Here is a 17,317-nt window from a genome sequence, read left to right on the forward strand (position 1 = left end):
TACTTGTAACAGCTAGTTTTTAACAAAGTCCCCCCAAAAAATTTTGTAATAGCTTGCGATTGTCAATGGAAGCATTTTGCTTAACTAGAATTGGATAGCAATGTCGCAAAAGTAGATATAATCTATTTATTTGCACCGTAACAAATCCATAAAAGAATAATTCATCGAATGATATTGTAATGATTAGCGTAAGCTATGCAATCTTTCTTCTATGGCGAATACATTAGGAATCAATTTATATCGTATTGATTGGGATCTTGTAGTTGATGAATCTTTACAAGATGGCTATTCTTAAAGTTTTTCAAGTTACTAGTCAATAGGATGAAAAAATAGAATGATTTCATTAGACAAACTCTCAATACATGTGCAAAACTAATTCAATAATTAAAATATCAACTTGCCTCATATTTTGAGGTGATAGAAATATAAATTGGCGATGGGTTACGTGAGAAGTGAAATTCAGCAATGTCGACGTCGCTATTTCTCGGTTATACATATCCTAAAGGTAACAAATTGTCCAATTTTAGTAGCCATTTTTCTTTGTCAGTGTTATAATCTTCAATTGAAAGGCTATATACTGCAACTCATTCCGAGGTATGAATAACACTAATGATATAAAATCATAACTACGAGTAGGCCTACTCCACTATCAAAGTGATTTCTTGACATTGAAGAAAAGAGTAATCAAATTTTACCATGAAAACATCAAATTCGTCCAAGCATATAATTGGAGGGGACATGGATTGAAGAAGGGATATGATCAAAGCAACAGTGGCCAAAGATCTTTCTCCACCCGAGAGAGATAAATGACTGCAATGGCCACCACGTGCTGCTAAACTCTATATTTTGTGAGGGTAGAAATGAAAACATTTTATAAGAAAGCCAAAGCTTAATTATGTTGGCTTGATGATTAACTTATCCACTGCTACTTTATTGCAGCTAAGAAACAGAAATTATCGAAATGATAGCAATACTGTAAGGATTACCTGAATTTGTAAATGAAATTCTTCATTAAAAGGATCAATTCGTAATTTTGCACTTAAGCCACGTCTTGAAAAAAGACTTCCAATAGTTGTTGTTACTCTTTCCGCTAGTGATTTCTGTATAAATTTACATTTTGCTTCTCGAAGATGAACATGCTGTTGCAAGGTCTACCAGGCAATGTCCCAAATGAAAGACAATCCATATGTAAGAGAAGATATCGAAATGAATATTCAGTGGATTTAAATTGAATTTTAATAGCCATAAAGCAAGGCGATATTACTATTAAATATAGTATGAATCTTACTGAGAATATATCAGATAAAATCTGCGAACAAGCTTTCCTTCTATAATAAGTTATTTGCGCTTCTTTAATAGCTGCAATAATTTCTTCTTTTGTGCCAATTTCCTCCTGTAGTTTTTCAAGGCTTTGCTCCTTACGATAGATTTTGTGATCGAGATCTTCAATCTTTTGCTCCGTGATAATTCGATCTGCTGCAATTTTACATGCACTAGCAGTACAAGTCTATGATAATTAAAATAAATCAAAAATTGATTTCTCTTTTTCGAATAACCTTCATAGAACGATAAAGAAGATACTAACCAAGACTTTTTCTTGTTGATGGTTCATTTTTTGTAGCCAATAATTCTTCTTTTCCTCTAATTCGTCTATAGTTTTATGAAGGTATTTACATTTTTCTAATTTCTCCCGGTATTGTAACGTTTTGTGCTTAATTTCATTCTGTTGGTATTGAAGATGAATTTAAACCATTAAAATCTTTAGTAATCTTAATATAACCAAGACCAAGTAATTTTCTAATTTTTTCCCCATATTGTAACGTTTTGCGCTTAATTTCATTCTGTTAGTGTTCAAAATGAATTTTTAAACTATCAAAATCTCGAATAATCAAGCTGTTTTCTAAACTTTCACAATATTGTAGCGCTTTGCGCTTAATTTTATTCTGTTGGTGTTCAAAAAGAATCTCTATAATCAATATCTTCAATAATCTTAATATAACCAAGATCAAGCAATTTTCTAATTTTTCACAACATTGTAGCGCTTTACATTTAAATTCATTTTGTTGGAATTCAAAACGAAGTCTGTATCAAGATCATTAATTAATAGAACCATGAGCAATCTATTTTTAAACTTTGACGCATAGTAACATCTTACATTTAATTTCATTTTGTTGCGATTTAAAACGACATTCTATGTCGATATCTTTAGTACTCTTATTGTAGCCATGATCAATCTATGTTCTAAACTCTCATCCTAGAAGAGTGCCGTTATATTTTTATCGCATTTCTATGACAATATCGTCAAATAGTATTCATGCAGCCAAAAATCCAGCCAACTTCCAAGTCTATCTATAGAAAAGGACAATGCCATATTTGCTCTGATGGATAATTTAGACTAATTTTTTCCGCCTAAGAGGATAGGCTGCATTCTTCTAGTACTTAGTGAGTTATTGTAAATCATTTAATGTATGCTAACGACATTGTAAAGATTATTATAAAAGTCTTATATGGGTATTCTTCAATAACGAGCAATTTGTTGTCAAATATTATTCTCTTATCCTTCATAGGATACTATGGCAAAATATCTTTACGAGGATGAATTCTTGTACTAATTCTATCCAGTTATTGTCATAGACAGTTGATAAATGAATTAATTAATGATGAATTTACGAGTGCATTTTGTACTATTCAAGAGCTCAATTAGAGATATTATTAAATATGAAGACTAATGCTATTCTTAATGAATACTATTCCATAGTTTTAATTTAATTATGGATATGATTCAGTTATGTGTATTCTTTGCTAGTGTTTTTTTGATATATACAGTATAATACTTTTTCTTGACGTTGTAGGAATACAAAATATTTGGGAAAGTATTCGGTAGTACCAGCGGTAGGAATTGTTCTATTAAAATAGTATAAAAATAACATCTTTCGCCTCATAACTGCGACGTAGAATTCTCTTCTAGTTTAAAGCGTATACATTTATAGATAATTAAGTGTATGAGATGCTAGAAATTGAGAGATATAGGTATTACTATTCATGGAATCATTTTTTGATATCATGAATTAGCAACTCGAGTTAGCCATTAATTAATGCAGTACAACATTATTTTTCGGTCAGGCTAGAAGCTATAAAGTTCCTGGAAGGAAGAAAATCTTTCAATTTTCAAATTGATACTAAGATTAGAATTTTACCTGGTATTCGTATAATTTTTCTCTAACTTGCTGCTCCTCACACTCAATTTCTTTCTTTTGACTTTCCAATAAATGGACTGTTTTTAAAGCCTCCTGATAATTCTGATATGCCTGCTGCAGCTGCAAGAGTCGGTAAATGAGAAAGAATATTCTCACAATTCAAGCTGGAATGGGCTGCGAATTGACTGTTAGCATAAACTAATTAGATGCTCCGTACGAGTTTTTCTTCATCGTTAATTTCTTCTTGGCATGTTTGCAATTCTTTTTCCTAATACAAATTCATGAGAAACAATAATATGCATACGAGTCGATTCTAATTCAATAATTATCCATCAACTGCATGCATATTCTATCTTACTAATTCTGAGCTGTCTTCTTGCACAAATTCCGTACTTTTAATGTCTTCTATTTCCTTTTTAGTCGTAGGTTAGTTATGTTATAAAGTTAAATGAAAATGGATTTAATGTTCTTATACACAGCTGATTACCATGGAAAAGCTTACATTTTGTAATTCTTGAGTTTTATCTTGACAGGCTAACATAGCATCGCATATTGAAGCTAATTCTTCCTGTAGTTTTAGAAAAGAAATATCTATCATCATGCAGCAATCTCGTGAAAAAAGTATTGCATTCAGTGTACTATACCTTTTGAACTGAAATGACATTGGTAGTAAACTGGAATTGAAACTGTGATTTAGTAATAATTTGATTTATTTTCTCGGTTCGTTCCCTGCGTTTGCTATCATTAAACATACCAGAGAGTTGTTTAAGTTCATCCTTTATACATAATAATTTTGATATCTTATTTATACAAAATAATTCCGATATCGCATTAGGATACCATTAGCACTTGATATACATCACTGAGCTAAGAAGATTTTATAACCTATCTTAAAGTTATATATAAAAATCTTAGAATGATCTGGAATAAAGCTCAGATAGGTGACCATGCAGGTGAAAATAGGAATACAAACTATCAGGGCATAGCAACATTTACTATCCATCAAGATCGATGCATGGCAATGCAAGATTGTAATCTAAGTGATATTGGCTTTACTATTTCCGTTTTGCATATTTATTCCACATAAATGAAGGGTCTAACCAATTACCTATCGCAAGATAAGAGCTAAAATCTAAATCTATCGCTCAACAATCTAATTTTGGTTTTTTAGAAAATATTGAATCTCTAATATCGGCTATTGTAAACACATGAATAACTTTATATGCTATTGCAAATGACAGATGGTCATTGCAAGTTTCAGAGTTGTGTATAAATCAATCGTTGTTGATGATATGAAGCAAGAAACAATATTGCTATTAGAAGCAACGATTATGGGATATTAATATTTTCTATTGGGATGGGGTAGACAAACAGGGTTGGAGCAATTTCGTTTTTGCTTTAGCTTTCCGATTTAGGGTAAACTAAGCTAAGGGTTTGATACATTAAGCAAATAATCAAATTCGGTCGGTCTACTGAGCAAGAAGAGTAGCTTAGCATTTAAAGTTGATCGTAGAATAAAGATCTTGAAACCGCTTGGTTATCCTTTCATGAATTTTTCTACTTACTTAATTTCTTGCTGAACATCTTCAATTAGATAATCAATATGGGGGCGAGTATTGGAATAGCATCGATGATTTTTGCCGACTTCAATGCTATCCCCAGTAAGTGTATAAGCCTAAATAGACCCAAAGATACAAATAGTAAATGGGATTTCTTTGATTCAAACAGATTTAATGATTTTTAGACACAAAGATATGAATAGCAAATGAGAATTTCCTTAATTTAAAGTAATTTTTAAAGGTTTAACTCATAATACCACTTTCTTAATTCATGAAAGTGGACGGAAAAGATAGCTTAAATTTAGCCTACCGACCTGGAGCTGGTGTGCTTGTTGCTGGCACATAAATGCTCTGGCTTCTTGGCTACTTTCAATCAAGAGAGTTCTTTCGATTTGTTTCTGTTCGTGAATTAGAATATCAAAATTGAGCTTCGGAATATTAGAACTTCAAAGTGTTGAGTGAATAAAGAAGAAAAATGTTTCCGTCTTTTAAATTACAACTAAAATTGAAGTAGTTTAGGAAGCTGTTAAAGCTTCCAACTTTTCAAGAAATGCTACCATCCAACCAGCATTCGATGGTATGGCCAAAATTGAAATAATTAAGCAAGCTTTTAAAACTTCAATTTTTCAATAAATGCTACCATCTAATGGCGATTCGATGATGCAGCTAAAATTGATATAATTTAGCAAGCTGGCAAAAGTTGAAGCTTTTTGATAAATGGTAACATCTAACGATGATTCGATGATGCAGCTAAAATTGAAATAATTTAGCAGGCAGGCAAAAGCTTCAACTTTTCATTAAATGCTACCATCCAACGATGATTCGATAATACTGCATTTTACAGCTGTCGCTTTAATCATGAAACCGCTCGTACTATTCTAGTACTACTGGCACGACAAATGAATATTTTTTCACCATTAAAATGACAAGAGTATCCTTGTCTATTTTAAGGATTACAATTATTCGACCGTGAAATCATTACCTGATCAATCAGACAATTGGTTATATTACAATTTTCCGCAATTAGCATATCCAACACTGTCTTATAAAGACCCTGTCCTTCCTGCAATGATAGTTAATAAGCAAAGACGATAGAATTCAAATGCGTTTTACAGCAATGCCTCTCCTAACTAGCCATGCCGCCATTCAGTAGCTATTCTCTTTCTAAGGCAAATGAAACTTATAATGATAATTTACACCATCATCCATTCCAACTCATCTTACCGTAGTCGGGATATCATATGGCTTATCCTAGTTGAAAATGGCGAAATGAAATTACAGTGTAGACGTGTTAAATTGATTTTTTAGTTTAACAGAATAGATATTATAAACCTCTACCTGATAGCGACAAACGATAACGGTTGGATACTTGGCGATTTTCATCTTTCGACAGACCTCTTTTAAAAGTTTGGCATCGTGGAAATTATGGCAGAGGAACGAAGTCAAGGCTCTACCAAGGCATCGCTCAATGGCTAAATTCCATTTTGGATCTCGAGTAGCAATATGGTAGCCTATCCATGACAAATCAAAGAAATTGATGACTAAACTGTCTCTAACTTTCTTCCATAACTACGAAATTACCGCTATCACTTTCTAAACTAGTCAGGAACTATTTCTCTATCTCTGTCCTATAAGCAACAAGATTTTCATGGCGATACCTAGTGGCCCATATGGATTCCTGTGAAATTGTCCACGTTGTTTCATTTCATGCAAATGGCGGATTAATTCTGGCATATAACTGCCATAAATAGCTAGTCTATTCCAGCGAGATGCTTTCAATCTGCCAGTTTCCTTTTCTAAATCGTTCAATTCCTGTTGCTGCATAGCAATATCTAACCTAGCCAAGTAATAAATTCATTTCTTATCCAATCCAAGGTTTCATTTTAATCTCAGTAAATGTTATTTCGTATGATGTATATCAAAAATTGATCTACTAAGTACTGTAGTTGATTGAGTTGATCCTTTTCGGCTTTAATTTCTTCCGATAGTTGCAATTTTCGCTGAGCATAACTAGATAATGCTGACTTCTGGCCAGAAAGTTCTTTTTCGAGTAAGGCAAATTGCTTACCTGCCTGCCCTAATAGCCTTCTACAATCAACAAGTCCAGTAGAGGTAATAGATCAATTCGATATTTTATTAGCTTATGGTTATTTTTTGAGTGATTTATAGCCAATGGCAACAGTTCACTCTTCCATAATATTCTCACTTTTGATTGATTTCGTTAAATTTAGTCTCTAGGCCATAGTAAGTGTTTTTTAAATGATCGACATTACACTTGATAGATTCATACTTTTGCTAGTGAAGGGATGGTCAAGGAATTAAGAATCATTCCAGACGTAAAGTTATCCATTGAAATCGTTAGTATTCTATCCTTTCCTGTTTTAATGGACTCTACAAAGTGTTTACTAGTTATTACCTTCAAATTGCATTCGTCTCCTTTGGCACAATTATGTTCCTTCAAGAAGTCTTCTTTGCAAAGTTGAAGATGGCTCAATCGGTCGATTAATCGATTCAGTTCTCGTTCTAGCGCTTCTTTATCCCTTTGGCAATCTTGTGTATATTTCTATAACGGGATTTAAGTATTTATTAAATTGAATTTTGTTTTAGGATACAAATTAAAATTTAGATAGAATATTCTTATTTTTAAACGGCTGCCACAAATATTTGCTAAAAGTATTCGTTTCTACGCCGATTGAACATACTTCAATTTCAATTAATTCTTCTTCAATTTCAGCTCGACGAGAATAAACTTGCTGAGCTTGGAATTCAATCTGTTTCAATTTCTGACAATATATGAGTTAAAAATTGTCATGACTATCATCTCGTTAATGCAGTAGTCTAACTAGCGCTTTTTGTACGATATATAAGGTAGATCAATCAATTAATTCTATTCTACCACGTTGAAAATTATTCCTAACGAATCGATCAGATCACAAATTCTATTCTGTTATACTGAAAAACATTTTATTTGTAAAATGAAGTAAAGCTCTAATTCTATTCTGTCATAGTTAAGGCCTATAACTCATTTATCATATGAAGAAAACTTGATCAAATAAGTATTTCATGTTATATTGGCTGAGGAACGAGTTCTAACGTTATAATAGTTAGGATTGCAATAATGCAATACTCTACCAGTGTAATTACGAATAGCTTACATTTTCTTCTTGGTAGACGTAAGCCCAAGCTAATTCACTTTTAAGTTGGGTTAATTGCTGATTGATTTCATCAATTTGATCAAACAATTTCTGCCTTTCCATTTTTTGTTCCAAATCATCTTGGAGTTCCTTCAGAGACTAGTCGAAGCCATAATCACAAACCGCTAAATAAAATCATGAGATGAATTGAAATAAATCATTCTCTTATCTTACCTCCTCTTCCTTATTCAAGATATCTTGCAAGATTCGTTGTGATAATTTTGCATAATTGCAATTATTAATGAGCTGAGATAGTTGAGTACCTTTGAGGTAAAACTGATGGCAGAAGCAAACACTTAATAATATGGCGGAGGTAAAATTGCACTTTGCCAGTATACCAGGCGTTATAAGACATTTCTATAATAGCTTATAACAATTTAAAATTTACTATAGGATCAAAATTGTAATGGTTCTGTTATTAATTTATTTCTACAGGTTAAATTTTGACATCTTATAGAATATGATTAAAATTATGATATCATGGAGCCATGGATCTAAACGATTGTTTATGCAAGCAGAAAGTTGTTGCCGAACTTTCATATACATGGATTTACTGAGAATATTAAGTAATATGGAGATAAATTGAAAATTCTTATGAAGAAGTAGCTTAGATATACACTATGCTACCATTCTTTACAATGATGGAATGGTCTTTGATATGTCATTTTGAATGATACTAAATATATTGGCTATATTGCAACTCATGTTGTAGCATTTTAAGAGAAATTTTAAATTAATATGCTACCGTAATTAGTATACATTTTTTTCGTAATAAACATGGAAATAACTACTTTAGAGCTAGGAATATCTTATACTCTAGAAAGCGCTGATATTCCTTTCCGAACATTTTGATTACTACAAGTAAATTCCATCGATTCTATTCTGATAAAGTTGTCAATATAGTTTTAAGCAAATAATATCTAGAAATGTTTTGGAATTAAACGAGTACCTGATACATCTTGGAGGGATGATGGCTGCTTAAGAACTCTTTGCTAGCATCCTGAGTTAAAAAACAAACTGGATTATCGACTTGAATATCGAAATGGTCCAAGATTGCCATTAGCTCCTTCTTCTCTTCAGCAACAATGAATCCTAGTAAGAAATACTGTTTAGTTCCAGTAGGATTTTCTTTATTTCAATCATCCTGCTCAATACCATTATTTTAAATGCATGGCCTATCCAGCTCAAGCTAGAATACGAGTAAGCTATGTACCTTTCGAAGACTTTATCTTGTAGTTTGCATGGCCATCTTGCCATAAATCTCTTTGAATGATGATTTTACTACCAAATTTTTCCGGATAGTAACTGTCGGAACCATCATTTGCTAAGGTTATAATAATGCGAGCGTAACTATAATGTTGGTTTAATGATCAACCAATTTTAGTAAGGATTAAATATTTTTTAATAGCAAAATTTCAAAGTTCATTTTTGTTTAATATGATTTAATAAATACGTAAATGAAGTCTATTAAACGAATAGCCGTATTCAAGCCTATTCTTAGTATGCAAAATGAACGTGCAATAAAATTCAAAAAATTCTTAATTAAAAGACTAATTCTATATTCTACTCGCCACTGCTACTATCGATTTCAATAATGATTCATTTTAGTTAAAAATTGAATGCGGTCAGAATTAAGCGAAATGGGAGGAATAAAGATTTCATTTATTATAAATCTATTAACTAAAATTGAGATTATGCAAATAAATAAATTCGCTATAGCAATAATTACTCTATTAGTAATTCGACTTCCATAAATCCGATTTAAAATTAGAATTATACACGTGAATATATGATTATTTTTTCATCAGAGCAAAATCATACCAAAGATTAAACATGAAGATTCGTAGATATACTTGTATGACATGTTGCATGATTTAAATCAAAAAAGGTCCACTATAACCTAATCTATCAGTAAAATGATCTATTAAATGCAGTTATAATCTACAAGATACCTGCTGCCTTTCTTAATTAGCCCTTTCATTGAGGTTGCTCGATTAGTTAATCGAGAGCGTCCACCCAAACCAACAATTATGCCCACCATGATTGCGCTTTTACCACCTAGGAGTAAATGTTTGGATTTATGTAGGTTATAATTAATTGTACTAGCTAAATGGTGAGGATTGTCTCCAATGAGCAATGTGCTATTTAATTTGCCTAGTCAATATCCTATAAAAACTTTTACTACCGACGTAAATAGGAGGCAATATAAGCAACAAATCTGCCATCTGCAATATCACTTAGTATTTATTCATTAATTTAAGTCAACTTAAATCTCAATTTTGAAATTTTTATCGCTAATTCAATATAGATTAAAGTATTCCTCATGCCTGCTATGAGGGATATGAGTGAAAACTAAGAAACCATAGTAATGTAGTTCTGTTCAAATAGGACTTACTTCCATTATTTCCAATGATAAAGTTAACATTTTTACCAAAGGTAATTTTTAAATTTTTATGGCACATAAAATTGATTAATTGAATTTGCTGCAGTAATCCAGCTTCATTGCTAAAGCTTCCATGGTCCACTTTCTAGCATTTAGAATATAAAAATTCAATTTCAGCAAGAATAATTAGTTAATGTTCAACTTTGATTCCTTTAAACGGAAATTAGTTATGAAGACGTAAGAATATCAAGCTATTTGGCCTTGCCTTTGACTAAAAATCATGTAGGTTCTATATTGATTAATTTATCTAGGAACTTGCTATAAAAACCTAACCTTGACTCCATTAGCAGTTGAATTTTTAACTTTACTGGCATGATGTGTCAGGTCATCGTCAAGATTGCAGATCTATATCGCGTATATTATATGCAATATTCTATAAGTAGATATTTACACTTTAGGGTTCGCTGTGATACGGCCAAATAGTAGCATCATCAAACCTGTAGGACATCTGCTACTGCTTTTTTCTCTTTACCCTTGCCTATCGGCTTAATTGGCTGATTGATGCGATCACAGGCCTATGTTTGTCGTGAATGATTAGTAGTACACTCGTATATACAAGAAGTGATAAACCTAATTAGTGAATCCCTATTCAGTAGCCATCGCAGATATTCCTATCCTCGTGCTACGATTTTAGGCAAAAAAGTTCACCGGTTGTCGTAAGACTGTTTCTGGATTGCAATCTTCTGAGCTGGTGTCGCTACCATCTATTCCAATATCATCCTGTTAAATTATCAAATTAAAAATCGATCTTACAACCATCCCATAAAGTGATTCCCTTACTACGTTAAGTAGTTTATAAATAAAGCTTTAGCCATTAACCTGGCAATTGTCTTTAAGGTTAATTGTAGCCAAGCTTTTACCATTGGTGGCATTAATTTCTCCATCGGATTGATAGAAACGTGCTTTTTTGCTGATTCTACTAGAAGGTAACACATCGCTTTCCCGAAACCGCTTTTCTGGCTTAATTCTATCCGTATAATGCTGTACACGTTGTACAAAATAACTAATGGAATAGAATAAAGAAATGATACTCGAACCGACAGCTACAAATATATGACGCTTGCCACAAGACAATAATCAACTTTAAGACTCCATATAACGACTACAAGACTTTAGTTCGTGAAATAGAAAAAAGAGACGATATTTGAACTCTTATTTGCAGATATATAACGACTGTAACAAAACGATAATCAATTTCAAGACTATATAAATGACTACAAGATATTCCTTTTTGGAATAGAATAAAGAGATGATATTCAAACCGTTACTTGCAGATATGTAATGATTGCAAAAAGACGATAATCAACTTCAAAGACTCAATATAAATGACTGCAAGGCTTTAGTTCGTGGATTAGAATAAAGAAATGATAATCGAACCGATAGTTGCAGATATACGCTCATACAACGATTGCAACAAGAGCAAAACTAATTTTAAGACTTAATATAAATGACTACAAGACTTTAGTTTGTGGAATAGAATAAAGAAATAATACACGAACCAATAGTTGCAGATATATAACGATTGCAACAAGACCACAATCAATTTTAAGACTCAAATATAAATGATCGTAAGACATCAATTTGCGGAATAGAATAAAAAAACATGATTTGAACTGTGGTTTGCAGAAACATAACGATTACATCAAGATGATAATCAATTTCAAGAGTCAATATAAATAACTGCAAGACGATAGATAACTTTAAGACTCAAGATGTAAGACTATAGAATTTTAGTCCGTGAAACAGAATAAAGAAACGATATCCAAGCCGTTATTTGCAGATATGTAATGATGTATTAAGACCATAATCAATTTGAGACTAAATAGAAATGACTGAATGACTTAATAGCTACAAGTCTTATCCCCAAATTTAATGATTTAACTTTGAAAAATCTCAAAGTCAATTTCTGCTGATCAGTTTGCAATTCTGGATATAATTAAAACTGTACATCCGCATAAATGTTGATATCCGAACGTGCGTGTATTTTACTTTTTTCCATCTAACGAGATGGCTAAGCTTTCCCTCAAATTTGATACTTTGAAAAGTAAATTGTAATCAGATGATATATTCTATTTGATCGTTGCTAATTAATTTATAATCTTAGTATGAAATTTGCCAATTCGTTAAACTATAGCGCTGTTAAGTGATCCTTTAGAATAATACAGATTAATGAATTTACCTAAAGAAACCTCGAATATCTGTTGCATAAGACGGCATCGTTTCAAAAGATCAGTTAATCCTTTTTGCAGAGATTGACTACAGTCTGTAAATAATAATGAAAGTAAGAAATGGGAAGTGGCTTTTTAATCAAGCTAACAATTTAAAGGGGAAATGATCCTGCGACATTCTGAAATCGTAGCGCTTAATTTAAAATCAGCGTAAAAAATATCACTAATTGCATTTAAAATACCAGTACTAGACTTTTACAGCCGTCGCAACTTGATTTTAATGCATTGATAGTAAGTTAACCTCCTTAAGTGGCTAATTTTTAAAGTTCATATCCACATTGTTGGAACAATTTTGTTAATAATTGCTTAGATCTAAAGTTCCAGTAGCGAATGAAGACTGCCTTTCGATATTCCAAGTAGTGATAATAGACAAGGAATAAAACTTACTATTGCTTTTCCAAGATGTAAGAATACTTCGTTGCTATCAAATTAGAATAACCAAGATAGTAATTCCAGTGTCGTGACAGAACAGATCGGTTAAAACAATTTATCCTTTCAGTGTCATAAATTTATATCCAACTCAAACTTAAATCTCATACTGTACTCGGTTAATCTCTACTACCACAACGACAGCTGATATAGTATGCCATGCTAACTCAGTGCAAATAATCCACAACATCAAACATTGACCTATTACTAACTGTAAATTTAGGACAAAAATTGGATAATAATATTTAGTCGCTTATCGCTATTAGCAATAATCTAAAATTATTTTGGGGGGTTAAGGCGATAGCTTAGTTGCACCGTCATCTAGAATGTAATGATCATCATGATCGTGGCCTCGATTTATGTTTATTAATGATTGTCGTGCTGCACATTATACAGATGCATGCCTAAACTGCTAGTAGAATACATTTGTGTATTCTATAAGACAACCATGGACCTGCTATGCAGGTCAGTAAATCAAATCATCACATCGACAGAAACATTAACGAATAAATGAACTTTATTAGAGTTATATCAGTCGCAATAACTCCCTTATAATCATTCATAAATCGCTTGAAAGTATCATGGTTATCACCTAGTTGACGAGTCCAAAGATTGAAATTCGTATCGGTTGTAGCAGTCATAATACTAGTATAACGCACATTGAACAACATAATGATGTACAGTACAACAACATTGCTAGCAAGAAATTCAGCAAATGACGTCATCGCTAAATCTAGTGCAATTAATTTTAAAACAGACAACTTTTAACCGAAGAAAGTAAATGTACAATTGTAATAAACAGTGGATATGGCTAATGTTGAATACCAAAGATTGTAAAGAACAAGTTTGTAAAAATAGGAATCTAATTTCCAGCGTATAAACTCACCTTCTACTGCCATCAACAAGCTTAAAATCAATCTAGCCTGTACAGAATTATTAAACAGTAGATAAACAGTATAAAAGCGAACGCTTTACGGATAATAAGCATTTAACACTACAGTTTTATTTAAAATACAGAAATGGACATATTTCAGGACTGTCTAACTAAGCTATCCGTAATTGGTGGTTGATTATTTTCACGTGCAGGATCTTGTAAACGGTGAATTCTGATGTTTTCCTTAAACTTTAATTTGCTAAAGATCGGTATGTAAAGGTAGAAGTTAGGCTAGAATTTTCTTTTACGTAATTAGCTTACCTGCGTAAACCATACCAATGAGTATCTGGCACAACGCTGATATGATTCCCTCACCTCATGTTCTGTGGAGATAGAAATATAAACTGGCGACGTTTTCTTTTCGTGGCTAATTGTAGCAAAGTATCCATGCACAAATCTCGATTGACCATGTCCTGTATAAATAGGGTAACGACTTTAAATTACGGCCATAAACTTCATAATGAAAGTTTTTATAAAAATATAGTTTTATTTACTTAGGAGAGTTAATCTACAAGTCAACAACAACATACCATAAAAACGTCAAATTCATCTAAACATTGTAAAGGTGAATCCGTTGCTTCCCAAAGCGCGACGATAAAAGCAACGGTTGAAAATGATCGTTCACCACCTGACAATGAACCGGTGCCAGAGGTTTTTGCATTGGCAGATATCTTAACCTAAAAGTTTACGTGTCAATGAATCACAATCCAAAATGGCTATTCCTGAACTGCACTACTATAATTATAACATACATCTAAAGATATCTTTTTTTTGTTATGATCAATCAGCATAGTACCAAGATATCCTCTTTTTGCCAACGTTTTACCAAATGTAGTGATAATTCGTTGAGTTAAAATTTTTTGCATTCCTGTAAATAGCTTGTGTCGCTTCTTTAATTGATTGTTCAGTTGCTATCCGAAAGAAATCATCGATACAGAAACAGGTACATATTAAGAAACTAAATCTTTATCCATCAATAAGTAATATAGCTTGACAACAGTATAGAGTCTTGGTAACTATTGACTTTTACTTACTATCCGAAAAAAATCATCACCATAGAAATATGTACATAATAAGAAACTAAAACTAACATCAATCAGTAAGAAATACAGCTTCAATAACTTTTAGTACGGTACTGCTTGTAGTAATAGCATTTGCGTCATGACCAATTTCAATCGCACATGGAGCTACTAGCTTTGATGAGGTGAACCTGTGCCATTTCTCGTAGCTCCAAAAGTGATAGTGCCATCAACATAGACAAATTATCCTTATCTTTGGTGTAAAAGTGAATTACCTTAGATGTACTATCAAGTATAGTAAGGTGACCGCTTTGTTCATTATACTTTTTTTTTGCAATACCGTAAGCGGCCAGAATTTCTTCACGACTACCAGTTTCTTTTTCATGGTCCCTTAAACGTTTTTTCTTTGCCTTAATTTGTTTATTCAATGTTGAAATATCTAAACTGGAATTACATCGCGTTGGAGATAACTTGAAAGCGGCTTCCTTGGACGTCTATATGTGGTAATGAAAGTACATAAGCCCAATTGAATGGATTGAATCACTGAACTGATATATATTTTATAGACATATCTTACCTCTACGGTGTTTTCTTGATTAGAAGTAGTTTGTAATTTTTCATTTTTCTTACGATACAATTGATCAATTTTTGATTGCAATTCATTCCATTGACTATCATAACTCCTGTATTTTACTTCAATTTCTTTACGTTTTTCCTAATTAGAAATGATTAATAATCGTTGCATAAGGGCTGTACACTGTACAGTATAGAAATAGAGTTAACCCCCAAAATTGCATACTTTAAGCAGTTTCATATCTTCCACGATCTTTTGTATCCCATTTTCGAGGTCATTTATCTGATCTTCCAATGTTGTAGCTTTTGTGGCTACGTTGCGGTATGATACCACGAGTTTTTCTAACTAATAATCGAAATTGCTATATCAAATTAGTGGTAACATGACATTGTAGAAATAGTAAACTAGAGTTGAGACAGTAACAAGAAATTTATAATAAATTTGAACCTCTTCTTTATCTTTCTCAATTTCTTCCTCTCTGTCATGTAATTCCGTTTCCTATATATTAAGATTAGAAATTGTAGGACTGATAAAAGAGTTTGTAATTTCCTTGTACTTTACTAAATTGTTGTTGGACTTAGATGTTGTCTTACCAATGCTGTCAAATCAGAGGCTTTGACCTCAAACGATTGCAACTCTTGGATTTCCTGTAAGAAATAATATTAAGTCAGCCTTTATTAATTGCTACCATTACCTGTCATAAATTATGAGTCATATTTATTTACATTCTTTAGTGAATTCATTCGGTCTTGATGATAGCTAATTGATTGGCGTATTGAATTATAGTCCGTCTGTGTTATCATCCCAATATCGATTAGTAAATGTAATTAAACTTCAAAATATTATTCTTGTATATATATACTGTGATAAATACAAGTATAATTTAAGACCTTAATTTTATCTAAATTCCTCTGAATTGATGTCATTTGAGCACTAGCGTTGCGAATGTCATTGTTGCAATTTTCAAAAAGCGATTTTCTACGTCTATTAAATAAAGAACGTTTATTAATTTCACGCCGACTGACATCATAAACATCAACAACATCCTCTATTTTCATAGTGTGATAACATCTATCTACACTTTTACAATGATAAAAATTTGTAATCATCGACTGATCTATCCGTACCTTATTTCTTCTGTTACATTTCGTACAAAATAATGAACTCCACGCCGAAAATTGGAATAATATCTGAAGTTAGCGCCGCCATAAAGATGGTCACCATTGATTATATAGGCCTGCGTATTAAGACAACGTACATCCTAAGCACGTAGAAACAATCACTTTGAAATTTTAAATAGTTTCACTACAGTTTACAATACCTCTCTGACATTTCCAGGAACATTTCTACCTGTCAAAAAATTTATAGCTTCTTCTCGATGTTCGATAAGTAAAATGTTTTCGATTCCTTTCTATAACGTAGAAAAGTGATAATGTATTCAATCGAACTTACACTAAATTCATTTAATTTACAAATTCAAACAGCTTGCAGCATTACCTGATCAATAAAGCAATTTATAACATTGCTATTATTGATATCTAACGATTCTAAAACAGTTGGGTACCGACACCGCTGGACATTAAGAAATACATGTATCGTCAATAGTAGTTTCATGTTTGACAACTACTTTATCAGGCCATTAATATCGTATCAGAAATATCAGTGTTTCTTACAAATTTGGGAATATCATGTGGCTTATCATATTAATATCAACAACGATAAACGAAATCAGTCACGATG

General features: G+C 32.1%; 2 protein-coding genes across 2 annotated transcripts; both read right to left on the bottom strand.

Moving 5' to 3' along the window:
• Positions 1-7,896: 7,896 nt before the first annotated feature.
• On the bottom strand, positions 7,897-10,451 carry TRIADDRAFT_31729 (uncharacterized protein; the record flags this gene model as incomplete). The annotated part of the gene is made up of 6 exons (XM_002116978.1): positions 7,897-8,049; positions 8,125-8,226; positions 8,900-9,042; positions 9,164-9,300; positions 9,903-10,008; positions 10,346-10,451. Coding segments are annotated over 6 exons (747 nt in total), but the record flags the coding sequence as incomplete, so codon positions are not given.
• A 3,629-nt stretch (positions 10,452-14,080) lies between these two features.
• Positions 14,081-17,191, bottom strand: TRIADDRAFT_61011 (uncharacterized protein; the record flags this gene model as incomplete). Its single annotated transcript, XM_002116979.1, has 13 exons — positions 14,081-14,183; positions 14,300-14,397; positions 14,515-14,661; positions 14,737-14,895; positions 15,279-15,497; positions 15,581-15,718; positions 15,803-15,922; positions 16,025-16,075; positions 16,171-16,224; positions 16,468-16,561; positions 16,705-16,838; positions 16,899-16,988; positions 17,075-17,191. 13 exons carry the CDS (start codon positions 17,189-17,191, stop codon positions 14,081-14,083), a joined length of 1,524 nt encoding a protein of 507 aa, XP_002117015.1.
• Positions 17,192-17,317: the final 126 nt, after the last annotated feature.

This window comes from Trichoplax adhaerens, genomic scaffold, assembly GCF_000150275.1.
Source record: "Trichoplax adhaerens TRIADscaffold_19 genomic scaffold, whole genome shotgun sequence".
Taxonomy (NCBI): Eukaryota; Metazoa; Placozoa; class Uniplacotomia; order Trichoplacea; family Trichoplacidae; genus Trichoplax; species Trichoplax adhaerens.